At 44.7% G+C, this 25,813-nt stretch overlaps 1 protein-coding gene across 8 annotated transcripts in view; it reads left to right on the top strand.

Moving 5' to 3' along the window:
* Nucleotides 1–25,813, top strand: part of APBB2 (amyloid beta precursor protein binding family B member 2) — a 359,825-nt gene that overhangs the window by 234,167 nt on the left and 99,845 nt on the right. For 3 of the 8 annotated variants that reach the window (XM_040625039.1, XM_008701425.2, XM_040625040.1), the window contains 4 exons: nucleotides 10,029–10,237; nucleotides 18,630–18,692; nucleotides 19,103–19,188; nucleotides 19,283–19,343. In XM_040625039.1, coding sequence (XP_040480973.1) covers nucleotides 10,029–10,237; nucleotides 18,630–18,692; nucleotides 19,103–19,188; nucleotides 19,283–19,343 — 419 coding nt within the window. The remainder of the gene's footprint in view (nucleotides 1–10,028; nucleotides 10,238–18,629; nucleotides 18,693–19,102; nucleotides 19,189–19,282; nucleotides 19,344–25,813) is intronic. The other 5 variants (XM_008701427.2, XM_008701426.2, XM_040625041.1 and 2 more) reach the window with 3 other exon arrangements.

The following is a 25,813-nucleotide window of genomic DNA, read 5'->3' on the forward strand; positions in this document are numbered from 1 at the left end:
TCATATCATCTTAAGATTTTAATATCTCCTTTCATAACTTGTAGGAAAGTGCATGTTTTAATGTATGTTTGGTTATTTAGGATAACATAGTCTTCAGCCAGGTCATATGAGTAACGTCCATTATATGTAGGTTTGTACAGGTGAGTGGATATTTACAAACACCAGTTTTTCTTCCAGAAAATTTGAAGCTACTTTTATCTTATGCCATTTCGCTTTTAAATTTGTCTTTGCAGAGTCCCCGACTCATGTATTGTGTTTTGGTTTGGGGGTAACAGTCTGTGAACAGAGAAGCATAGTTTCCTCTTCCCTTCCACCCCCAGTTCCTGTATACGTACCTTCTTGAGGACTTGACGTAGAATAGAAGCAGTCCCAAAAGAAGGGTGTCTTCACTAATAAAGCACACTTAACACACTCTTTGGGTCTGATTTCACTTCTGCTTCTTTAATGACGTAGAACAGCCACGTGCTGATTAAAGAGGTGCCACATACTCAAACCAGCCGTGTTCTCATGTGATACATTGTTTCTAAATTGATATGTGGGTGGCCGGTGTTATCATCTAGTTGTCTTGATCTAAATAAAAACAGTCTTTTTAGTAAAAACCCCGTTTGGTTGCTGCAAACTCGGAAATCTTAGTTCATTTTTAAGTGAGCTGTGGTTGATGCCATTTCAGAAACTTTGTGCCGCAGCAGGCTGTTTTTTCCCCAAAGCCGCATTTGAATGAAGCAATGAAGAGCCATTAACAAACAATTACTTAGTGATTGCTGTGTGCCTAACTTTGTGCTCGGTGCTTTGCTCCACATCAAGCCTGTGGGGTAGGAGCTGTCATGGCTCTGCCGAGAGCAGGCAGGCCGTTAGCAATGAAGCCGTTTGTCACCAGTCTCGCAGCCAGCCCGCAGGGGAGCTGGCTGACTGCAGGGCGCCTGTCTGTGATAGTAACCTGGCCCTGCAGCAATTTTAGTAGACTAAGCCCTGCAAAGACCCTGTCTCCAGTGAGTTTAAATTAAGAAATTTTGTGTTGATCTTATACCAAAATACTTGATAAAAATATACAAAGCATGTAATGTTACAAGGCCCAAATTTAAGGACTATTTAAATAGTGAGTTCTTGGAATATTTGCTCAAGAATCTTTAATGGAAAAATCCTCAGCCAAGAATAGCTCCCCATTTCAAGGACACTCCAAAATTTTAATATTAGTATTTTAAAAGAAAAATATGAGAAAAAGCATGAGGAAATGAACGCTCCTAAAATTGATAAGAATTTTATTATAACTGTTAAAAGAATGCTCTGCAGGAGACTGGTGGGTCAGACTTCTGAGAGCTCACAGATTTGGGACACTTTGAGGTTCGTTCCCTTGTTTCCATAGTCATTGTTTTCCAGGTCCTTGGACTGAGGACAGTTTCCCACCATATTCTAAGCAGCCTCCGTATGCTGCTTGGAACCCCTAGCAAATCTATAATAAATTATCTAGTCCTGGAGTCCTGGCTCCGTGCTGTTGTCTTCGGAATTTGGTGATGAAGCTGGAGGGAATCAAGAGTCTTGCTTGCTTTATTCTGACCAGGAAGTTCTGGGTCCAGAGAAAAATAAAGGGTCTAAGTAGTGAGCGAGAGAGAGAGGGAGAGAGAGAGAGAGAGAGAGAGGAAGAGGAAGAAGAGGAAGAAGAGGAAGAAGAGGAAGAAGAAGAAGAAGAAGAAGAAGAAGAAGAAGAAGAAGAAGAAGAAGAAGGGGAAGAGGAAGAGGAAGAAGAGGAGGAGGAGGAGGAGGAGGAGGGGGAGTGGGAGGGGGAGGCAAAGGAAGCTGACCACGAGGTGATCAAAAAGTTTTAAATTCAAATACAGTTGTCCCCCGCTTTTCAAAAGTTTGTGCAATGCCACTTTGCTTTCTCAAAACACTTGCACTAGTACCTGTTGGCGCTAAGCAAAAGAAATCAAAGAGGATTTTCGCTTTTATTCAAAAAGGTGAAAAGTGTTCAGCGTTTGTTTTGCAGTGAGCTGTTACAGAGGCAGTGTGCACCCCCAGCAGCGAGAGTGGCCCCACCAAGCCCCTTCCTGGGGACCTAGACTCAGCAGCTCAGCATCAGTTTGCCATAGCTCTGAACTGTGTCTGTGAGCATCTGTGCTTTATCTCGATTTATCGTGTGCATTTATCGTGGGCAAGATGTGTCCTGAGCTATCAGAAAAGCCTAAGAGAAGTTGTTTTTTTAGGTCTGGGAACTCTCAAAAATGTTTCCATATAAATTAATGGGTGGCTCGGTCGGTTAAGCATCTGCCTTCTGCTCAGGTCATGATCCCAGGGTCCTGGGATTGACTCCCGCATGGGGCTTCTTGCTCAGTGGGGAGTCTGCTTCTCCCTCGCCCTCTGCCCCCTGCTTGGTTCTCTCTCTCTCTCTCTTTCTCAAATAAATGAATAAAAATCTTTAAAAATGTAATGGTAATTGCTTCTTAGCTTTATGCCATTTTGGCTTATGAAAGGTTTCATCTACTTTCAGATAGCAAGGGAAACCTATAGTTTGTATTAAGGCATCTGGCTCCTTCAGGAATAATATCGTTCCAGAGATTAGCTAGGAGCAGCTGCAACTAAGACTTTGGAAGAAAGAGTTTTTTCTTCTCCAAGAATGGAAGCATTGTACAGAATACTCTTTTGATTTGATTTTTTTTTTTTTTTTTTTTTAAGAGAGAGGTTGAGGGGAATTGCAGAGAGAATCTTAAGAATCTGCACTGGGCATAGAGCCTGATGTGGGGCCCGATCTCACGACGTTGAGATCATGACCTGAGCCTAACCCAAGAGTCAGACGTTTAACCGACTGAGCCACCCAGGTGCCCCCCTTTTGGGTTTAAAAACACAGATCACACAAGACCTTGAAGAGTTCCTTGCACACAAGACCTTGAAGAGTTCCTTCCACTCAACCCTCACTAGAGTGACTTTTTGGTTGTAATGACATGTCAGGTTCTTTCCTGACACAAGGGCCTTGCACTGTATTCCCTCTGCTGGGAATGCTGTTCTCTTGTATCTTCACAAGCCTGGCCCGCTTGTAGTTTAGGGATACATTGTGCCTCACAGACCTTCCCAGACCGTCCTGTCCAAATAGCCCACCCCATCCCCAGACATGATTGATGGCATTACCCATTGATTCCTGACCATATGCCCAGCTTCTAGAATAGTACTTGGCATTTATAGGAGGCCCTCAATATGAAAAGTGAGTGAATAAGTGGATGAGTGAATCACCAAATGAATATACATTCACATTTTTTATTTTGTGGAACTAGTAGTTGGATGGAGTCTGATGGGAAAGAATTGCTACCTTTTCTGTTTTCTTAGGCCAGTGGTTCTTAAAAGCATGGTCCCACACCAGCGGCACGGACTCAGCGTCACCTGGGAATTCTTAGGTTCTACCCCAGACCTGCTGAGCCAGAAACTCTGGGGGTGGTACCCAGTGATGGCTTCTAGCAGGTTCTCTAGCAGGTGACTCTGATGCTTGAGAATGACTGCCCCAGGTCACTGGTGCAGGACTGGATCCATCTGATGTCCCCACATATCCCCAGCCCTAAAACAATGCCTGGCACAGAGTAGACGGGAAATATTGTTCGATGAATTACACTATGTCCTCTTTCCTCGAGGCCCCTCACCCCATGCCTTGCACATCGAAGGTGCTGGGTACGCAAATGTTGAGGGAAGGGAGTGAGTGCCATTCTGAGGACCCGAGGGAATCCTTTTGTGCTCTGCACTGCAGACCTTGCCAAATTTAGAATCTCAGCTCATCCATTCCTTCTTCCTGTGGCCTCTGGAGCAGCAGAGGAAATTTCCAGCTGCTGCTCCATGCTACTTTGTTCTCATTTGACCCTTGGGTTCCTGCAAGTTAGCCCAGGGGAGGGTATAATTAGAGGTGGGCTTACTTCACATACAGCTCCACTGGGAAGGGGAAAGGGGAGTGGGGAGTGGTCCCTGCAAAGATGAAGAGGAGGCCAAAGTGCAGCCAGGCCCAGGGCTCTGGCTCTGGTGCCTGAGGTGGCTGGAAGGGGTGGGTCTTTGCTGCTCACAGATGGGCTCCTTGTTCCCACGCCAAGTATTGCTCTTGGCCCAGGAGGCTCTCAGCACAAGAGGGACTTTCTGGGGCTCTCAGCCTTGGCTATTTTTATACTCTGACTTCCAGGCCCTGCTTCCAGAACAAAACCACAAATGATGAAGGGCCACAGAGCCACTTTGAAAGGACACCTATGGCTTTTAGCCCCTACTGCCAAACCGTCCTGTGAGCCTGTGACAGTGCTTTGGCCAGATGCCGTGATGACAGATCCGAGACCCTATTAGGTGCAGGATCCTGTAGGGAGGGACGGAGGGGCAGATAGGTGGGATCTTAGTGTCTGCAGTGTGCCCGAGGTTGGAATTTGATCCTGAGGCTGCTGATGGGGGGGGGGGGGTAGATCTGTGGGCCAGCTGGAGTGGTTGCCCGGATTACTGAAAGCAGAATTCAGGAGGGAGGCCCAGAAAGAAGGATCCTACAGAAAGTCTACACTGGCAGTGTCCTCCTGTGGACTGACCCAGCCACGGGGGTGGTTCAGGGCTCAGGGCCAGTCCCCGGGGGCAAATCTTTGTGCTCTTGCTTAGTAGCTGTTTGACCTTGGTCAAGTCAGCAGGCTGGTCTCAGAGCCCCAGACTTAGGGCCATTGTGTTCTTTTGTTTTCACCACTGTTTATTCACTTTCTCAATTCCCTCAAGCTGTCCATTACTGATTTTTCTCGGGTGTCTGAAAAAGTAACATCCATGTATACATGGAGACATAGTCTCCCCCCCTTGGCTTTAAACCTAACAGCTGTCCTCCCTGAGCCTTAGAAAGGGGATGACATTACTGTGTTCTTCATGGGGTAGCTGTGGACACTCCACGAGCTCCTGCAGTAAAGAAATAATAAAGAGTCTGGGTACTTCAGCCTGCAGTCAGTGTCGGGACCCTTGTTACTTTTTCTGTTAACAGCAGGATTGTTACTTGCTCTTAGAACCTTCTGGCAACGCTAATAGCACGCGGGTTTCAGCCTTGAAAGGCCTGATTCTTGTCCTGGCTTGCTAATATTCCCTCCCTTGCCTCCGTGCTGGCATTGATGTGAGCATTAATGTGGTAACGTATGTGAAGATGTGCTTTACTTTATGGGTAGGGAACTTTTTTTGGTAATGAAAGCCCTAGACCCACAGTGGGAGAAAATATTCAGGAATCATACAACAACAAGACAAATTTATTCATTTGGGGTTGGTTTGTGTTTGAGAGAAACCTAGGAAAAGTTTAGTAAATCTGCTTTTTTTATATATATAAAGATTTTATTCCGTTATTAGATAGAGAGAGAGAGAGAGAGGGAGCACGAGTAGGAGGAGAGGAGCAGAGGGAGAGGGAGAAGCAGACTCCCCTGCAGAGCAGGGAGCCAGATTTGGGGCTCAATCCCAGGACCCTGAAATCATGACCTGAGCTGAAGGCAGACACTTAACTGACTGAGCCACTCAGGCGCCCTGCAAATCTGATTTAAAGGAGACAATAGGGGACATGAATCTTTACTTTTTAAGTTATGAAATATTTATTTTTTTACTTATACATTAATTGAGAGACAGACATTTGAAGAAAGAGAAGGTATCGACAGAGTCACGGCCAGCCAAGGAAGAAGCCCAGCAGGGCGTGGTGGGTAGAATCTGGTCTAACCTGACCTGCTCAGGTCCTCAAAGCCCAGCCCTGCTAAGGGAATCTGGTGGACCTTCTGCTCCAGAGAAAGAGTCACCTTAAGATTATCTTCTCTTTATTCTTTGAACCATGATGATCCCATAATCCCATAAATTCTGTAGTGAGCGTTTTCCTTTGGATATATGAAAATATTTTTTCATGGTGGGTTTAGTGAACACAATATATTATATTGTTGGCTTTGGAGACCTATGATATATAATAATAATAGCAATAACTGAACATTTTTTTAAAAAGATTTATTTATTTATTTGAGAGAGAGAGAGCTAGTGGGGGGGAGAGGGAGAGAGAGAATCTCAAGCAGACTCCCCACTGAGTGCGGAGCCCAACACAGGGCTTGATCCCAGGATCCTGAGATCATGACCTGAGCCGAAACCAAGAATTGGACGCTCAAATAACTGAGCCCAGGCGCCCCTAACAGTGAACATTTATGTGGGAAATATGCCTATTAAATGTCAACCTTTATTCTGAGCGTTTTACACAATACCTGCTGATGTAGAGTTTTGATCCCCATTTTACAGGTTAGCACCTGAATCCCAAAGAGATGGAGTCACTTGTCGGAGGTCATTCAGACAACGAGTGGCTGAGCCAGAATACCAAGGCCCCATACAGAGCTCCCACTGGCTTGCCATGCCGGGCTGCCTAAGGCCGTATTCAGAGTCTTTGCTGACTCCCCTCACGTCTAGGGTTTTTTTTTGTTGTTGTTGTTCTGTTTTGTTTTTTGTTTTTTCTAAGATTTTATTTATTTATTTGAGAGAGAGAGAGTGAGAGAGAGAGAGCATGAGCAGGGGGAGGGGGAGAAGCAGACTCCCCACTGAGCAGGGAGCACGATGTGGGGCTCAATCCCAGGACCCTGGGGTCATGACCTGAGCTGAAGGCAGACACTTAACCGACTGAGCCACCCAGGCGCCCCTCCTCATATCTAGATTTACTGGAGTATTTAAAAATACTCTTCAGGCTTTCTATCGATTTCTCTTATAATCTTTCCTTACGTAACCCCCCTCCCCACCAACGGTTGGTCTGCGTTCTAGTCCTGAGGTTGGGTAACTGGGGTGAAATCCTGTGATTTGCTTCCTGCTATCCAGTGCTGAGCGGGTCTTCTGAAGGTGACTCCACAGTGACTCACCCAAAAAGAAAAGAGTTCTCCAGGATGGAGGTCTTTTAGGATATTCCCGGTGAAAACGAGGAATGGCAAGACTTCATAGCTCTAGGCAGATCTGTCAAGAAGGGGTGCGTGACAGACAACTCGGTGTGAGAAAACTGCTGAGGATCAGAAGGGCGATGAAGCCATCAGACATCATTTCCTTTCTGCAACGCCCGCTCCTTTGTCGTCAGCAAAGCTTCACTAAGTAATTTTCTGAGAATCAAAAGGGCTTGGAACTTTCTCCTCTTATCACCTGGTGTTTATGGATTTGATTGAGTTATAGTTCTATGGATTTGATTGAGTTTATAGTTCTATTGATTGAGTTTATAGATCTATTGATTGAGTCTGTGTGCCCTTCTTTATGCCATATGCACTGTGGTACTCATAGGAGGGCAACCATTTTAAGCTGCTTTGCAATATTTTGAATAATCTTTTGACAAAAGCAACTTCTGGGATTTAGATGTCTTGGCGCCACTGTAGTTTTGCTTTAGCTGTGGTTTCAAACTTAATTTTAAACACTAATAATAATATTAATAATAATAATAATAATAAACCTGATCCCTGTTTTCAAGGAACATCGTGCCTACAAGACCAGTATTGGAAACAGATAAAGATGGTGCTGCTGTGGTCAGAAGGGTCTGGAATTCCACCTGCCTGTACCACTGTCTTCCTCCCAATTTGATAACAGTTGAAAACCACTAACCTGTTGAATAAGGTCCAAAGTACTTATTTAAATATGTACATAATTTTATATAGGAAAACAAAGGATATTGGGGCCATTTAGGTTAAACAAAATGAACTGTAATGAGGCTGAAGGCATATTTCTTACATTCCCTATGGAACCTATTAATAAAAAAAGAACCAAAATCTCAACTTAAAGTATCTTGGCCACCAGCCCAGGACTCTTTCCAGTTTGTCATATTATGTTTCCTTTTATCCATAAGAACATTCACATACACCATCAAAGGAAAGTAGACATTGCTGTTCTTGGGGGTTGTGAAATTGCTCTGTTTTGTGAAACTGCACGGAACTGATTTCTTCAGAATTCTTTTGCCAAGATCTAGTTCCCATCATTCAAAGACTTCATTCATTCATTCATGCCTCCCTCCTTGTTTATTTACTCTTTCTTCCTTCCTTCCATCCATCCATCCATCCATCCATCCACCCCCCCCATCCAACTCATTATTTTTGAACACTTGCCATGCTGGGTGTTGGGAATATGAGAATGTACAAGACAGATATGATGTCTCCGCTCTCACAGGGCTCACATCCCTTAAAACCCAGTGTGGGATGATGCAGAAGGGATTCTGTAAATGTTTCTGGAACTGTTAATAATATTGGAGATGTGCCGACCTCACTTTCTCCATCCTAATCATCACCATCTTCAGTTTTTCGCAATGGAACACATTCCCCTTTTAATTTTTATTCCAACAGAATCTCAGCAGAGATCTTGGTTTCTGTCCTTGGTCTGACATGATTCCGTATTCTGATACATGCTCGTGTCCCAGCTGTGGAGACAACTAGGATAAATGTATAAAACTCAGGCCCTCAGGCCTCAAAAACCACAGAAATGGCAACTAGCATCCTCTTTATGTCCTTTCAAGTCCCAAAGCTTGGTTCTGTAAGCCACTAGAATGGGACAAGGCAATACCCTTGGTAGGAGTTTCTCCATCTTAATCCAGACACCCATGTATTTTATATTTCCTGTCCCACTTGAGATGCAAAAAACCGAAACAACCCCTCCACCCCCTAAAAAGGAGACAGAACAAAGGAGTGTATACATGTTTGTTTCGAGTGGTTTCTGAAAATTTGGGGTAAGTTGAGATTATTTAATCATGGTTGATTTCCTGTGGGGGGAGGGGAAATTTCCATCATAATTTGAGACAAGTGGCAGTTTTGCCTCTGGCAGATTTAAATGAGGAAAGTGAATGCTGGGATGCCAAACTCACGCATGAATGCACATCTGTGCCCTTAGTCTTAATCAGCCTCTTTGTTTGGTTCCTCTTCTCCCTGTTGCCGCTGTAACAGCGTCAGTGACGCCTGCCCACGTGACACAATGACATTTGCACAGACCAAGGCCCACGTGCTTCTCCCTTGAATTACTGTGACGCACCCCCGGCTCTCGCGAATGCCCCCACGGGAAGGGGCCTGGTCTGTAGAAAAAAGTGATTCCCGATTGAAACACAAGTTTCTTAAGTTTTCCTGTCTATGTGCACAGGTTGACGCAGCTGCCTCTGATTTCCCCACGTGCCTCTGTCTCTGTGGATTTCCTCCACTCTTCCTCCTCTCTCCTCTTTCCACTTGCACTTCGACTCATCTCATATTCAACTCAAAGTAGGCCAAAATGAGATTCTGAAAAGCAAAGAGATATCTACTAAACTGATAAAATATTGATACAGGCCAGGGATTGCTGAAATTGCCCTGCACATGTATTTTATTCTCCCCCCCACACACATGGTATTTAAACATTATTTTTTTGAATTTGAACACCTTCGGACTTTTGCACCTGCTTTCCAGTTTGCCGCAATCCCCACCATTCTCTGTTGTATTCCTCACCCCCCCTCCTTCATGTATTTACGTTACTAGTCTTGAATTCCAAGGCTTTTCCCGGTCTGCCTTCCTTAGGAATCTTCTGTGTGCAATTTAGAATTCTAGAGTATTACAAAAGGCGTTGCTGCTTTGTAGATGTTTACAATCAAATGGGAGGAGTTGTGAGAGCAAAGGGAAGCTATAAATACAGTGCTCATTTACAGAAAGCGGTGAAAGAAAACGAGAGGTAGACTCATTGCTGAGAACGGTATAAGATGCCAACCAGTAAGTCTTACTGATTTATAAAGGGGTCAGTGGATTTTGCGTGAGGCTTGCAAATTTTGCTTGGGCAGTTGATTTTGGCTAATGGAGCTTTAGCTTGTTCATAGGGTTCTTGAAGCTGTAAAATGACTTGATCATGGGTCCTTTATGTCTGTGTTCTCAAGTGGCAGTCGTCCTTTCCGGTTCTCTCATTTCTTTCCATATTGTCCCCTTTACCGTACTTTGTGTCTGCAGGATGGCTTTAGTTCTCATTAGTGCTACGGACCTATCTGCCTGTGGAATTCTCCAGACTACTAGTACCAAAATTGGAACACTGTGATTGTTTCCTCTTTTAAGAAAACGCTCTTGTTTTCCATTTCCCAGCAGACATTTGGAGTGATCACTCCTTTCAGACTGATCCGGATTTGCCGCCTGGCTGGAAGAGAATCAGCGACATCGCTGGGACCTATTACTGGCACATACCAACAGGGACGACTCAGTGGGAACGCCCCGTCTCCATCCCAGCCGACCTTCACGGTTCTAGGAAAGGGTCACTTAGTTCTGTAACGCCATCTCCCACCCCAGAGCACGAGGTAAAATGGAGTGTCTTTTTAACAGCTTGGTAGAGTGGATGTGATTTGTGATTTCTCTTTAGACTTGTTGCTTCTGCCCCAACAGGTCATCAAGGTAAGTGTTTTGATTATCATGCATGCTGCATTTGAAACCCCAAAATGCTTCCTCTTAGTGTAAATAACATTAATACCATCGTTCAGGGGTGTTTTCATTTTGTCGTGGCTTTTGATCTTTTGAAAACAGCATTCTAGGGATGGAAAGTAAGGGAGGCTGATTCATGAGAAGTGGTTAAGAGTCCCTGGGGCTCACCGAACCGACACTTTACTGCAGGGGCCTTCGCAGGGTGCTATAAAATATTTACACACGGAAGAACGGCTCCTGGCCAGACGCGTTATAATGACTACATGTCTTGTTAGCCTTGGGTCCATCTGAGTGCATGGAGGGGATGTCTGCAAGAACAACCCTCGAGAGCCCTTCGATGCATAATTTCTATTTTTTTTTTAAAGGATCTGTTTATTTAGCAGAAGTGACATGGTTTTAGACATAAATAGCAGCATAAATTTCTGCTATCCCTAAGGAGGAAATGTGATGTTTAAACAAAGAATTGAGGCATGAAAAAAATTCCACTGTGGTATTTATCAGTACAGAGATCCTTGCGGCAAACCTTTGTGAATCCCAGTAACAAAATATTCAAGACAATGGCTGTTAGAAAAGGTCACGATTAAGCAATGGCTTTTTCCAGAAAAGTAGTTGGAACCCTAACACACAGGCACACCTGCCTGTCTGACCACAGTCTTTTGTTCTTTCAACAACCCGTGTTCTTTGACGTTGAGGCCTTGGAGGGAGTCAACTGGGTCTCTCCCCGGTAGAGCTCCTCCGCGTCCTTACGACCATTCTCACCCTTCCTGGCTTTGAAAGTAGACAATGTCTTGTTTCTTACATCTGTGCTGATTGACTTGCTCTTCTCTGGGAGGCAGTAAGACCCATTCCAGACCCATTCCTCCTAGTACAGGGCTTCAGTATCTCCCTTCCCCATCCTGGGCCCCGAATCTTCGTCTCCCGAGTGACGGGTCGGGGTGAGCTATTCCCGCAGTGAGAGACAAGGGCTTTGGTTGGTTGGTGTTTGAGCCTGATAATCAGGCACGTGCTTCCGTCCTACTGAACCACATAGGATTTTGTTGCTTACCACCGGGCAACTTTGATAACTTTTTATTGAAGTATCATGTTCTTCTTGGCTAAGCAAATCCCGTTCAGTTATTCATCTTGTATTAGGAGTGTTGGGGGACAAAGATGAACCTCAAGAAGCTTCGCATGACGTGGCACCTCCTCCCATCCCAACCTGTCTGCGTCTTGGCATTTCTCCCTGGACCGCCAAGCGGCCTCCCGGAAGCCGAGCCAGCCAGGGCAGAGCCTCTGCTCTCACTAAGGAGCGGATACCCTCTGTCTTGCTCACCTGTACATCTTCTCCCTTGGCATCCTTGTTAGACTCTCCTTCTCCATTGCAGGGCTTCATCCCCCTATTATAACCCTTTGGCCAACTTCACGTGGGAGTGCCCTACGACCAGGGAAGGCTAAGATGGGAAAGGGTCAGCTGATACCATGCATCACAGACAGGGAAGCTGAGGTGCAGAGAGGTCGGTGACCGGCAGCACCACTGGGTCTAGAACTCAGAGATCCTGAATGCTCCTCGAGGTTGTTCTTGCTCAGCTTTGCTGGCTTTGAGATTCCAGCCCACGGTGCTTTCTCATTGTCCCAGAAGTTAGATCAGACTCACTTTGAGATGTTGCTTTTGTCCCGGGAACCTCTTGTCCTCTGTAGGTAGAAGAAATGAAGTTCTTAAAGCCTGCCTCCTGAGGCCAAGGTGTGGATGTGGTAAAGTCCAAGGAGGGCAGCCCAAGGTTTGTGGGACTCAGATTTTTATTTCTTCGATGAATATGGCGGTGTCCGTTTCCATGTTTTCTGTAGAAAATCTTGGGAAGAATGCATCACAGGTAGGCAGCTGGCTCTGGGGAGAATGGTCAGGTAGGAGAGTCCACCTCTAATTCCTGAGCCTCCTTCTGATGCCCATGTGGGCCTGTTCTTCCCCTTGTCTACACCCACTTCCCATTCCCATCCTAACTACCTCTCAGGGCCCCTTCCCAGGCTCCGATTGTGTCCCATGGCCCTCGCTTCCTGCTGCTTCTTCTAGAGTTCAGTGTTCCCCTAATGTATCCACAGCGCTCAGGGTCCCTGCTGCTATTCGTGATTTATTGTGGCTTTCAGTGTATTTTCGTAAGTGTCATCTCATTTGTTCCCTTCAAGACAGAGAGGACAGCTAATATGTTCCTTATGTAAGAAACGAGTTATCTGAAGCTCAGTGAGTTCAGTAACCCTGCAGCTGGTGTAGGAGTGGCACGTGTCCAGTTCTTGGACTCTGGATGCTACGCTCTGCCTGCCCCCCGTACTATGTGAATTTCTACCGTGCGGTCCGTCTCATGCCTCTCTTCTGCTCTTGACCATACCATTGTGTTGACTCTCATCCCTCCAAGGAACTTTGTTAACAGATGCGTCATTGTAGGTTTCAGAGAGAGAGAGAGAGCACGCGCCACTCCTGTCCAGCACTTTCATAGACCCGTGGAATGGATATTCCTCAGATCAGCCTTTGGGTTGTTCACTTCACACACATTTTCCCCTGTACGTCAAAGAACTGACCACATTTAAAGGGCAGTATGTTAAAATCCTAGAAGCAGAGGTATGAACAGATAGAGAGACGAGGAAGGGGAGTAGGGGAAAGTGCCAGCCTGCGGTATACCCAGGACATGCAGACGCTGAAGTGGATGTTAAACCAGAGGCACCAAGGGTAATGGAGTGTTTATGGTGCCGAGCTCACGCCTTATCTCATGACTCCTAATGGAACCCGATGCATCTGGTGACAACACTAAGACTGAGAGGCGAAGCTTGCCCGAGGTCACACACCTATTAGTAGGGGAGCCAAGCTTCAATGAAGGTCTGCTGCCCCCCACCCTACTCCAGCCTTCACGGTTCTCTTTATCGGGGGCTTGGCGAGTCTCACAGCTCTTTATCTCAACCCAAGGGCAGGTGTTGTCCTATGCAGAGCCTTCTAGAAAAATGACTTCTCTTGATAACATTGTCTCAGGTGCTAATGACAGTGGAAGAGAAATGATTATTTCTCTGACACCATTTCTTTGATCCTTAAATAGAATCTATTTCAACTAATTTGGAACCATGAGAGAAAGCAAAATGTTAAGGACGAGAAGAAACTTGTAATAGGTCATGTTAGAAATGCATATTTTATTCAGCTTTTTCCTGAGCTTGTTTAGGGGGAAAAAAAAAACAAGTAAGTGCCAAATCTGTTGACTCTGCTTCACAAAAGTTTAGTACTGAAAGCTTCCTCACAATTTGAAAATTCTACATTTCATATTCCGCAGTTCACTGGGGAAGTGCTAAGTGCAGTGGATAATGTTTCCTCTGTGTACGCCAGCAGTGTTTTCTTAAGTTTATAAACTGGCCAGGAAGCATTTGCTATTGAAATTTGGCCCCCAGTGATCTCCCCACCCCACAATCCATCGATTTGTTCCAAATTACTTGGATGTTGAATTTTAGAAGAAGGGAGCTACACAAAATATTTTTATGAATCACTGTTGGCCTGTAGGCAAGTCTTGCCTTATAATGTTTCCAACTGAAGGTGTTTCCTGGTTCCTTAAGAAGAGAAGTATGGAGGAGAAAGTGTGTCTGAAAGCAAGGGGAGGTGGAATTGTTTCTCAGAACTGTGATCTTGATCATAATTCACTCTGTTTTTGCTGCATTGCTCCTGGGGTCTGAAAGCCTTGAGCCACCAACCCCCTAGGAGGGGAAAATCTGTGTATTACTAGAACCTGAGGAATTTCATATACACTTAGAAATAAGATGACAACACTATTCTGTCATCATTTTACTGAACTTTTGACCCGATCAAGTAATTATGACTGGCGAGAACCTTCAAGAAGGGCCTAGTGAATGCTGTGGCAGTGTTTCTCAGCCTGTGAGCCAAGGACAGTGGCCAAGCTGATCGCTGAGGCTTGTAGAATATTTTGATTCCTTGGTCCTACCTGAGGCCACTGAGCTAGACTCTCTAGGGGTGGGACCTGGAAATCCGCCTTTATCATAAGCTTTCCAGGTGGTTCTATGCTGAGTAAGTAGAAGAGCTGGCCCTCTAATGAATCTAGTCTCCCTGTCCTTGTTTATATGTCACTTCCTCTTTGGACTCATCTCATCTTCTGCGAATTACTGCTCTCATACCTCCACTTTGAAAGCCCTTTATTCCATAGTGTCTTTTTGTAGCATTATTACTTGTGGCATGTCAGTCTCCCTCCTTGGGGGAAGGTGTGAAGACCTGTCCCGCCTCATCTTGTGTCCCCAGCACCTGGCACCATGTCCGGTACATGGTGAAGCTCATTACGTGCTTGCTGAATGCAGGAATGAACCAGTTTCATAGCTGAGCGAGTTCTTGGTCGGCTTGCTACAGCAGCAAAGCCAGCACTAGAGCCCCGGGTCTCCTGACCCACCTCTGGCTCACAAAGACGCATTTAATTGCACATCTATTTGTCAATCTGTTTACTAGTTTGATTCTTTTTTTTTCTAACTTCTCTGGGTTATGTTGCGTGGTAAGCCATAACTCTATTCTTCTGAGAGCGTTGCATCCAATGAAACACAGAAAGCATTTTAAAAAGAAGTTTAAAAATGTGCACACATGTATGGATTCAGTGCTCATGAACATCGCCTGGCCTGTTCCTTAGAGTTCCAAGATTCCAGGTGCTTTGCCGTTTATCATCAAGGCCACACGTACCGAGGCTCAAGTCTTGACAGAAGAGGATTAAGAAGCATAATTCATAACACTTTATAATCCATAGGTCCCCTGATTTTTTATTCTTGCCAATGGCCTTCTTTTTTTTTCTCCCTGGAAAGAGCAGAGGCTTGGGGAACTGTCATGTCTTGGGCACCTTCAGGCAGGTGGTCCGTATGCTAAGGGCTAACGCTCATGATCTTAGTTTGTCCACACTCTGATGTGAGGTCTTCTTAGCCCTGTTTTCCTAGACAAGGAACTGAGGTCACAGAGCAGATGAGAGCAGAGGCAGGATTTGAAGCTGGGCTTTGCAGCAGAACTTCTGAAGTGCACGCACGTGGAAGTGATGATTGTAGCTTCCATCAGAGTCACTAGGGAACATTCTTTTGCTTTCCCCGCTGCGTGGTTCTCAGCAGGTTCACCTTCCACGCTTGCTCTCCCGGTTCCATTTTGATACCACTTCTTAGAGGCTTTCTCATTCCCTTGGGCCCCAGCCTCAAGAACAGGCTCTTGACACTGTCCCCTCCAATGTTAGCTTTTTCCAGCAGAAGATACAATGCATCGTTTTTGTTTCGTTTGTAGAACTGCTTTCTGAGATCCCAGAGGAGAAATAAGGAAGAAGAAAACCCTCAGTAGTCGAGGTTATACCACTGGATTCCCTTAATGGGTCCACCCTCACACAGATTCTACTGTGTGGTCATGAAGGGCACCACGCTGAAAGGTCATGAAGGGTCATGATAGGCACCAGGCTCCAGGGGCTGGCTTGGTCCCCAGGGACACCACTGCCTCTGAGGAGCTAAGGCTCCAAGGCTCTCCCAGAACTCAGCATGGTCACTTTGCTCAGGGGGAGGAAGGGGTGCTTCACCTGGTCAAGGTCAAGAAAAGCACCAGGAGAATTTGTCCGCCCCCCCCCCCACCTATAACTCTGGCCCCAGGACATTCCACTGTGCAAAGATTTAGCTGCATTGCCTGAAAAATTATCAGTTGGGAGGTCATTGCTCATGGTACACGGTCTCTGTTCTTCCCTCACTAGCCTTTTCCCTGTCCGTCATCTTTGTCCTTCCCGAGGCCCAGAGCCCACCTGCCTTTCCCTCTCTCACTGTCTTTCTCTTTGTCTCATCTCTTCTTTCATCTCTCACTCCTCCTATGCTGACTACAGACTTTCTGTAGAACCAATCTCTTTGCGGTGTCTTAAAAAAAAAAGATTAACTAAAACGTTGTATTCTCTCTTCTTAAAAAAAATTTAGATGAACAGAATATGTGGTTCTTAAAACTCACAACCGATTGTTTTTGTCTTTTTTTGCCCTTAATTTTTAAAAAAAGAAAAATTATGGTCACTTCAATAGGAGAGAGAATTTCGAAAAATGAGTGCTTTTAGATATAGGAGGGAAAAGGGCCTTTTGTCCTAGTCATAACATAGGTTCTTTTAGTCCTTACTTGAGTTTTGTACTAAAAGGTTTCTTTAAGAGTCCCCATGTTATTTTAGCTTTTGAAAAATTGCTGTATACGACCTTTGTTTATTTAAATCTGTAAAAGGTGATTGTTGGAAGTTTGCCAACTGACTCATGTCTCCGTTGCATAAGAGCTGGATTCATAGAGTTTTAGAATTACAATCAACTTTTACATTATAGGGACCCAACACCCAAAGAGTAAATACATTTAAAAAAAATTTTTTAAACCATACACACATACAGAGAACTATTTTAATTAAATGCTAAAGACTTTTCTGAATACTTGTTTTGAAAAAATACTCTTTATATCCTGTTCCCACACAGTGCCTGTTGAGGATAATTTGATTTCAGATTCCTATTGTCAGACACCCACTCTTTTTTTAAAATTTCTCTACAAGAACATAATTACCTGGAGTCTTACTAAGTGACCATCTGATATCCTTTTTCAGCATTCAACTTCAATGAGAAAACAAATATTACTCACATGTAAACTGCGATGATGGTTTGGGATCAAATAAGCTTATTTTCCCTTAAAAAAAAAAAAGAAAAGAAAAAGAAATTTCTAGCTTAAAATTCTTGGCATTTCAAGTCCTTATCGTGAGTCCACCTTTAAGGGTAATTCTAAACCTTTCTTGGTCGCCAGCCCCTCTGGAAATATGAGAAAAGTGAGGGATCTTCTCCCCCAGAAAAACGTACACGCATGAAACCCACCCTGATTTCAGGGGGCTCACAGGTCTCCTTGGCTAACAAGTTAAGACCCTCCTGTGTTGGGAATTTTCTTGTCAGTGAAAACTGAGCACTGCTTTGGGGGATGGGGTAAGGATACAGGCGAAGGGCTAGGCAGCATTCCTGCTCTTTTGCTCAATAAAAGAGATTGTTTTTTAAAAAGTAGATATAGTCGTGTAAGTTCCAATCTATTTTGAAAAACCGCAGTTTGGGTGCTTAGTCCAAAAAGGAAAGCGACAGTGACACCCTCTGTGCATTGATGACGATGGATCTGTATTTGCAGTGACTGTGCTTGTCTTGTCCTGGCCAGTTAAACGAGCACATCTTTCAACACTCGACACATTCTCACTTCACTGCCTCTGCTCTGAGTGCGTTTAAAAATTACACTAATGTCGTGAGCAGGAATCATGGGTCACTATTCCCTTCTCATTTTCAAAGCACTTGAGTTGAAAAGCGACTTGAGCAAAAGGTTTCCATTGCTGATTTATTGTCCGAGGAAAGGGGTGATTCACCTGGCACGTCAGTGGAACACATTCAGAAGGATGTCCCTGGGTTTTGTTCGCTTCATTTATTTCCCCAAATGTTACATGAAAAATGTTTGGATATTCACTCAATATGGTAGGAAGGGAAAAAAACAACAACATTGCCTGTTGTCTGAGGGCAATGGAAGGGCTGTTTAGATTCAAAGCTCTCTTCTGAGCGGGTCTCCCAACAAGGCAAGGCTTCGTGCTTTGTTCTAGGATTCTGTTTACAGAATCACTTCGTGATCAAACACTAATTTGTGAAGAAGCTTGTGTGGCAAGGAAGCAGAGCTTTCTATGAATTGGAAGAATTTACATTAGACTGTGGAGAGCTGCTTTGGGTCAGTTAAATCTCAGGCTATGTTCCTTACTATCCCTCCTACCCTTTCATTGTCCTTTTTTCTTTTACATGAAAATAATTTGAGCCCCAGATTTTTATGCCCTTGATGGGGGACATTCCCCCATTTTCAAACCCTCACGGTGACAGGCACCATTCCTAATTCCACCCCCATCCCCAGAAGACAGTTCTGTTTGGTCACCGGGAGAGAAAAAGTTTCCTGTGGTATTAGGTCCACTAGGCATTGAATCCTTCAAAGCATATTCTGTGCTTAAGGCCACGTTTAGAAGATCTAACACTGACTGCTAGTGACGGTCAGTCGTTTCTGTGGTAAGTAACGTGAGCGCCATCTCTCTCCTCCCACCCTAGGCTTCAGGTGATAAACTAGATCTAGAACCAGCTAACAAGTGGCTGGTAGAGTGAATTTGTTCCCTAACCCGTCCTGTGAATATCAATGCTAACAAGTGTCTTGTGTTTTTTTTTTCTTTTTTTTCTTTCCTTTTTTTTTTTTTTAAATCAATGTGCTTTTTCCTATGTGAATAATTATATGTCTAGAAACAGCCATGGAGTGATTTTGCTGTTCTGAATGGGGGAAAGATTAATAGTGACATTTGGAAGGCAAGTATATTGTCAGACCCTAGATCATTTAATATTTTGTCCTTTCTGCATGGCTGTGGCTGTATCTTTTTCTTCTTCATGAATGTCATCCATTCTGCAGGGACGCAGTGATGGGGCTTCTTGCTAGGGTTGCCCAGCTCACACACATGTTGCCTTTTTTTTTTTTTTTTTTTTTTGATGTGTCCCGTTGTGAATGACTTCCAGCTGACTGCCCCAGGTCCCCTGTTGTCTTGTAAGAACCGGGGCTTGCACCGAGCCAACACCCGGCAGCCCTTGCATGCCCCTTTCCTGCCTAAGCTCACCTAACGCTCTCTGCCTCATGCCGGGAGGACTTTTCTCCCCTTTGATATTTGAGGCCATGTCAGGGGCCCTCCCCCTTTCTCCATTAACAGGGATCTGTTTTCCCCTAGGATTTGCATGCGGCCACAGTTAACCCGGACCCCAGTTTAAAAGAGTTTGAAGGAGCAACACTGCGCTATGCATCTTTGAAACTCAGGTAGGGCATGGGAAGGACCTGCCATAATGTGTGACCTCGTGCAGCTAGAGTTTGCAGTAGAATTCTAAGTCCAATTTTCTGTTTTTCTTTCTAGAAATCCTCCACATGCTGATGATGACGATTCTTGCAGTATCAATAGTGACCCAGAAGCCAAGGTTTGTAAGAAACGTGCTTTCAGCGGCCAGGTTATGTTCTTGCATTAAAGTAATGACTTTGGAAATGGCTCAGTTTTTATAAACTGTCAACCGAGGGCCACTGACTAAGGAATCATTCCTCGATCCTCTCTCTTCCCTGATCTCCCCAATACTTGAGATAGATCCCTAGGCCAAATTAGGTTTGGGAAGATTTCCATAATCATCAAGACGGTGCCCGTATGTCACTACGTCAGTTCTTTGCACAACGTAATAAGTTAGAATTATTGTTCGAGTGAGTGGGCTTCGGAAGCCTTGCAGAGCACTGGCAGGGGCCATTGAGAGGTGGTACAAGGCTCCTCATGCCCACCTCTTCCAGAACAGCCTCACCCTTCACCATCTCTCTCATAAACACAGGCCTGATTTATGATGGAAAACGAGGGTGCACTTTTGCTTCTGGACTTCCGGCGGGGGGCCAGCAAGGCCAGCACGGGCACGTGGCCAGTGTCATCGCACAGGGTCCCGGGCCTGGGCTTTCGTGTGGTGTGGTCGCCATCTTGAAAATTTTAACAATCTTATCTTTGCATTTGTATTTTTGTAAGTGACGTCCAAAGGGACGATGCAGCAGGGAGTTGGAGCCTTGGTTTAGGAACAGTCCTGCTACCTCCCTACCTTTCTGAGAGGTGCTCGACTGCCTGTGCCCCTCCTCCTCGGCACCTCAGGTCTTGCCACACAAACCCCTCCCTGCCCCCATCCAACAATCACTACTGTCTTCCACCCCAGTAGGGGCCTCCCTGGGAGCAAGGGGACAGTTGGCTTTGGGCACACGTGTTCGTGTGGCATCTCGAGAAGGGGCAAAGTAGTGGCCTCCCCAGCCCAGGCTGACGGCACGGTGGTGTGTTCAGGGGGTAGTTCAGTGCGGGTGAGGCCCTGCCCACTCCCCATCCGGGTACCTGGTATGTTCTCGCACAGATGTTGCGGTACCCTTGAGGGTCACCTCTCTGCTGCGCTTCAGGGTAGGGGAGATGAATCCACGGGAAAGGGGGATTCCTGACTCAGTTTCCCCATTCCTGGCCAGGGCGTGGGCACATCGGTCCTGCAGCTCGCAGGATGGGGAACCCAGAAGGTGTTGATCCGTGGGGGTGGGCAGGGCCCCTGGGCATTTATGAGGGTCTGCACTTACCCTGCAGGTATCCTTTGCCCAAGAGAGCATGACTTTAAATACCAAGGGAAACACCATAATGAGTGAAGAGGGAGAATGCGGAAGAAAGGCAGCTGTTTTGTTTCAGCACTTTTTACGGCATCCCCCCCCCCCCTTGAACAGGGCTTCTGCATTTTCATTCTGCATATTACATTTCCATTTGCAAATTATGTAGCTGGTCCTCGATATCTTTTCTTACTCCCAAAGCAGATCTGTGTGTGTGAATAAAACAGCCAATAAGCTCCCTTAGTAGTAGCGAAGTGGGGAAACACCACGCACGTTTCAAAACCTTGACTCCTTGACTAGAAACTGCCATACCGCCATCAGTGCTGTGCAAATCAGGGCTAGCAGGAGAAACCCCCGCCGCTCCTCGTCCGCTCGGCTCCGTGCTCAGCACAGCGTCGTATGATGAAGCCCACTCCTGAGCCAGGGGCATTCTGAACAGGTCCTTGCTAACATGCTGGCCCTTAAAGATAAATTTTATGGCAGGGAGCGGATGCGGTAAAACCGGAAGGCGGGCTGGGAATCATTTGCTCTGCGCCCAGGTGTTTTACAAGCGTTATCAGTGGAGGCTGGAGGTGGAGGGGGGGAAGGGCTGGGGAGTGATGGCCGGGTAAAATTGACGAGAGTGGGTGGGGAGGGTGAGGCGGGAGGGGAGATGAAATTGGTACCAGGAACAGGAGGCCTGGTTGAAATACGACCCAAGTTGTGCTTTCGGTTTTTACCTCCCAGTGGTCCTGTTCACTGAATTCTTTATCTGCCCCGTGCTAGTGCCCACGTGTCTGTTCCCATACCTATTATGAATTTGTTCATGTTAATAAGGAGGTTCCGTGTTACCATAAGTTACTGAAGCTGGACTGGGTTCTAAACAGAAAAGTACATGTAGCAGATTATTTATTTTATTTCCTACTTTGTTTTATTTAAAGTCTTGGAAAACTTACAAGAACAAATGTGTTTTTTTTAAAGGCACGGAAAATGTAAAGGTATAATCAGTGCATCTATCTGTACTGGGATAATAGACAGGAGTCAGAAAAGATCAGATCAGCGGGATGCCTGGGTGGCTCAGTCCGTTAACTGTCTGCCTTTGGCTCAGGTCACGGTCCCAGGGTCCTGGGATCAAGCCCCATATCAGGCTCAGTGGGGAGCCTGCTTCTCCCTCTGCCTCCCACTCCCGCTGCTTGTGCTGTCCCCACCCTCGAAACAATAAATAAATAAAATTTTTTAAAAAATGTTAAAAAGAAAAGATCAGACTAGGGAGAAGAAAAAACGTGGCTTTTTAGATTATAGGACTCTATGCAGTTGGAAATTGACCGACAGGTTCATTTTTGTGCCTCTTGGTGATTATTTACATCGAGGATTCTTAGGGTGAATCTCACAAATCCCTAGGACAACTCAGAATCCTGAAAAGATGTTGGCAAACTACACGTGCTTCTCACCAACCCCGCCTGCCCTGGATTCGAAGGTCGCCAGGCTGTAGAAAGTCACTGTCATTGTTGAAGATGCCCAGCACAGTGGGAGGGCAGAGGGTTTGAGAACCCTACTTTATGTGAATCACACTGTGCATGAGGCAGAAACCTCCCAATCCTGATGGTGTGTAACCGTTTTTCTAGTGCTTCTTTATAAAGTCACTGTAATAACAAGTATTTATTGTTAACTGTTTGCCAGGCATTGTCCTTAAGACTTTATTTCTGCTGGCTCTCGCCCTCACAAATATTCAGTGGCCTAAGTATCATTATCTCTATGTTGCAGATGGAGAAACTGAGTCATAGAAGGTTAAACAGCTAGTAAGTAAATAGCATCAGGATCTGAATCCAGGCCATGTAGCTACAGAGCCCAGGCTCATGAGACTTTGAGAGAAGAAAATTCCCTACACGTGGCAAATTTGAAAGTTGCTAAGAGAATAGATGTTTAAAGTCCTTATCACAAGAAAAAAAATTTTTGTAACTATGTATGGTGATGGATGTTAACTAGACTTATTTTGGTGATCATTTTGCAAAATATGTGAATATTGAATCATTGTGTTGTACACCTGAAACTAATGTTACATGTCAGTTACACCTCAATTTAAAAAAAAAAAGAAAGAAAATTCTCACTTAGAGCTTTATTTAGGGGCAACCACCAAATGATGTGTCCTCAATAATATTCCAACTATACGTAGATAGATGGAAATCTGGGTTTTGTCAGTTGGTATTTCATAGCATTACTCATTGGAAGCAAAGGACAAACACCCAAGCAAAACTCATTTCAAGTAAATTGATGGAAGATTACGACAGTGTGGCCTTGCTTGCTGGTCTGACCCGAGGCAGTGATGAACTGGACTCTAGAAGTGGAAGGGATGGGCTGCAGGACTGTTTAAACCCTGCCTTAGTAGTACGATTTCTACGAGGCTTATGGTCAAGGTTGGGCCTAGAACAGGAGGAAGCCAAGGGGGCTGGAGTGGAGACTGGCTGCATCACTGACTATGGGCAGATCCACACACTTTCACTCACCAGGGACACAGTGGGATTGACGTTCCTTTGAGGACGTTGAGGAGTCTGGCTGTTCTGCTCCGGATGGATGCATGGTGACACTACCCCCAGTGGAAATGGGCATGGGAAGCCTTGCAGGGAAGGCCAAGCTGTTCTCTCAGAATTACAACTATTTTAAAATCCAGCAGCCCTAAATGAAATTCTTATTTACCAATTTTGAAAAAGCCAATGAATTTAGAACTGACTATACTGAAGTCACTTTGGAGGCGTCCCCCCATAACACACATGTACCTTCTGTCCTCTGCCACCTGCCCCCTTCCTGCCAGTTTTATGTCACCGAGGGCACCTAAGAAGGGAGGAGTGGCAAGGACCTAGATTTTCTAGATGTTCAAGTTCTTTTGTGGAAAAATGTTATTTCTTTTGGTAACCCTGCACATTCCTTCAGTCTGCCAAAAACTAGAAAACTGAGTGCCCCCCCAGATAAGCAGAAAGTATCCTTTCTTTAGGAAAAAAAATTAATTTCATGTGCCATGGAATTATAAATTTAGCCCCTAAGGACTGATTACTAAAAGGTTATTATAGAAAATGTCTTCCTTTCTAAGTGAAACTTACATGCTAAAAAAATTAAAATCATTTTCAGGCTATCAGGATGTGGGTGTTTCGAACCCTCTCCAGCCACTGTAAGTCTGGGCACCTTGACAGTCAGTTGTTCAGTAAAACCTCAAAATAGCAATGGCAACATAAAATGACCACACCACCCCCCCACACCCGTGCGCAGGCACCTCCTTAACCCCCTCCCCAAAGAGCAAAGTATTTTTAAAACTCTGAAGATGTTTTTTGAGCCTACCTACTTTTTTGTACAGTAAATTTGTTTGTAGTTGATAGTAATGGGTGTATGTGTATAATTCCGAGGTCTTCATTTTTTTTATTTAAAAATGATTCTAAATTTACGGAAGTGTCACAGGGACTGTGTTCCCATATACCTACTTCACTAGCTTTCCCTAATAACCTCTTCATAATCATAGTACAATGATCAAAATTAATAAATGACTATTAATACCATATTTTTAATCATAGACCTTCAGTTTTTCTTTTCTTTTTTTCTTCTGCTAATGTCCTTTTTTGGTCCAGGACCCAGTCTAGGATACTATATGTCATGAGCTGAGCTCTTTAAAAATTATTTCAGGGGCGCCTGGGTGGCTCAGTAGGTTGAGCTCCCGACTCTAGATTTCGGCTCAGGTCATGATCTCAGGGTCATGGGATGGAGCCCCACATCAGGCTCCACGCTCAAGAGGGGTCTATTTGTTCCTCTCCCTGTTCTGCTGCTCCTCCCCCCATTTGCACTCGTGCTCTCTCTCACTCTTAAATAATAAATAAATAAATAATAAATAAATAAATACAATCTTTAAAAAATTTATTTCATGTATTCCTTTGCATAGTTCTCAGATTTGTCTGAGATATAATTGATATAATTAATATTGCATTGATTGATATATAATACTGCATTGATATATTGATATATACCGCATTTAATTAATAGCACCATAATCCATGTAGGCACCCAGTGGCCACAGGAGCAACGTCTTGCCCTGCAGAGCACAGCTACAACTTCATAAAACTAGGTGACGTTTTTCCTTCTAACTCACTGCTTTGGTATAGGTTGCTAAAACTGGTACTACCGGGTCAGAGGCTATGGGTTTATGGCTCTGTTACCTATGGCAAAATTGCTTTACAGAAAGGATATAGCAGCATGGAATTCTACCAGTGATGTCCTAGAATACGCCTGTTTGTTCACCGCACACTTCACTCTTGGCTTTGTCATTTTAGTGTATTCAGCCTAGTTTCCTTGCACCTGAGCGACTATGTCCTCCTCTAAAATGTCTCCTTCTTAAATTATCGAGACAGGACGTTGCTTTATGAAACTCTCTGTTACTGTCCATTCTTGGCTGTTTCTTCCTCGATGTGTATTTTTCTATGAAAGTTTTAGATACAGTTTTTATTTAGGAATAATTTTAAATATACGGAAAAGTTGCAGAGACAGTACGGAGAGTTCTCAAACCCCCTTCACCCAGCTTCCCCTAATGTCCTGTCTTCCATAACCATAGTACATCTGTCAAAACTGAGAAATTAACAGTAGCACAAAATGATTAACTAAACACTTTGTTCTGATGTTACCGTTTTTTCTTCCAGTGTCCTTTTTCTGTTCCAAGTCTAATTCAGGGTTACCATGTTGTTTCATTTCTGTGCATTTTAAATTCAAAATTTTATTCATTATTGTAATCTCAAATATTTTTCTCTATTCATTTTTTCTCTTTGTCTCTTTTGTGTTACTTTTCCATGTGAAAGTGTGTTTTTTAAGATTTATTTGAGAGAGAGCAAGCAGGGGGAGGGGCAGAGAGAGAAGCAGACTCCCCACCGAGCAGGGAGCCCTATGTGGGACTCTTTCCCTGGACTCCAGGACCATGACCGGAGCCGAAGGCAGCCACTTTACCAACTGAACCACCCAGGCACCCTTTAAAATTCCCGTACACACGAACCTTTGGTAGATAATTGCCTCTTGTGCTTCATTTGTCAAGAAGGCAACTCCTTGCCCTGTTTGGGCTGTCAGGTAGCTTGCATTTCTAAATTCCCATTAATTTGCTGTCTGACCTTTGCTCATCCTACTGTAATACCGTAAAATCCAAACTTAGCCCCATAAAACTGTCCTTTTCTAATGACAGGTAGCACATTGCTGGCCAATGGCATGTAGCACATTGCTGGCCAAACTCTTGATGATAATGATCAACACTAAAATAAAATGTTATAGTTAAATTGTAGAAAACTTA

Source organism: Ursus maritimus, unplaced genomic scaffold (genome assembly GCF_017311325.1).
Source record: "Ursus maritimus isolate PB19 unplaced genomic scaffold, ASM1731132v1 scaffold_8, whole genome shotgun sequence".
In the NCBI taxonomy this organism is placed as follows: Eukaryota; Metazoa; Chordata; class Mammalia; order Carnivora; family Ursidae; genus Ursus; species Ursus maritimus.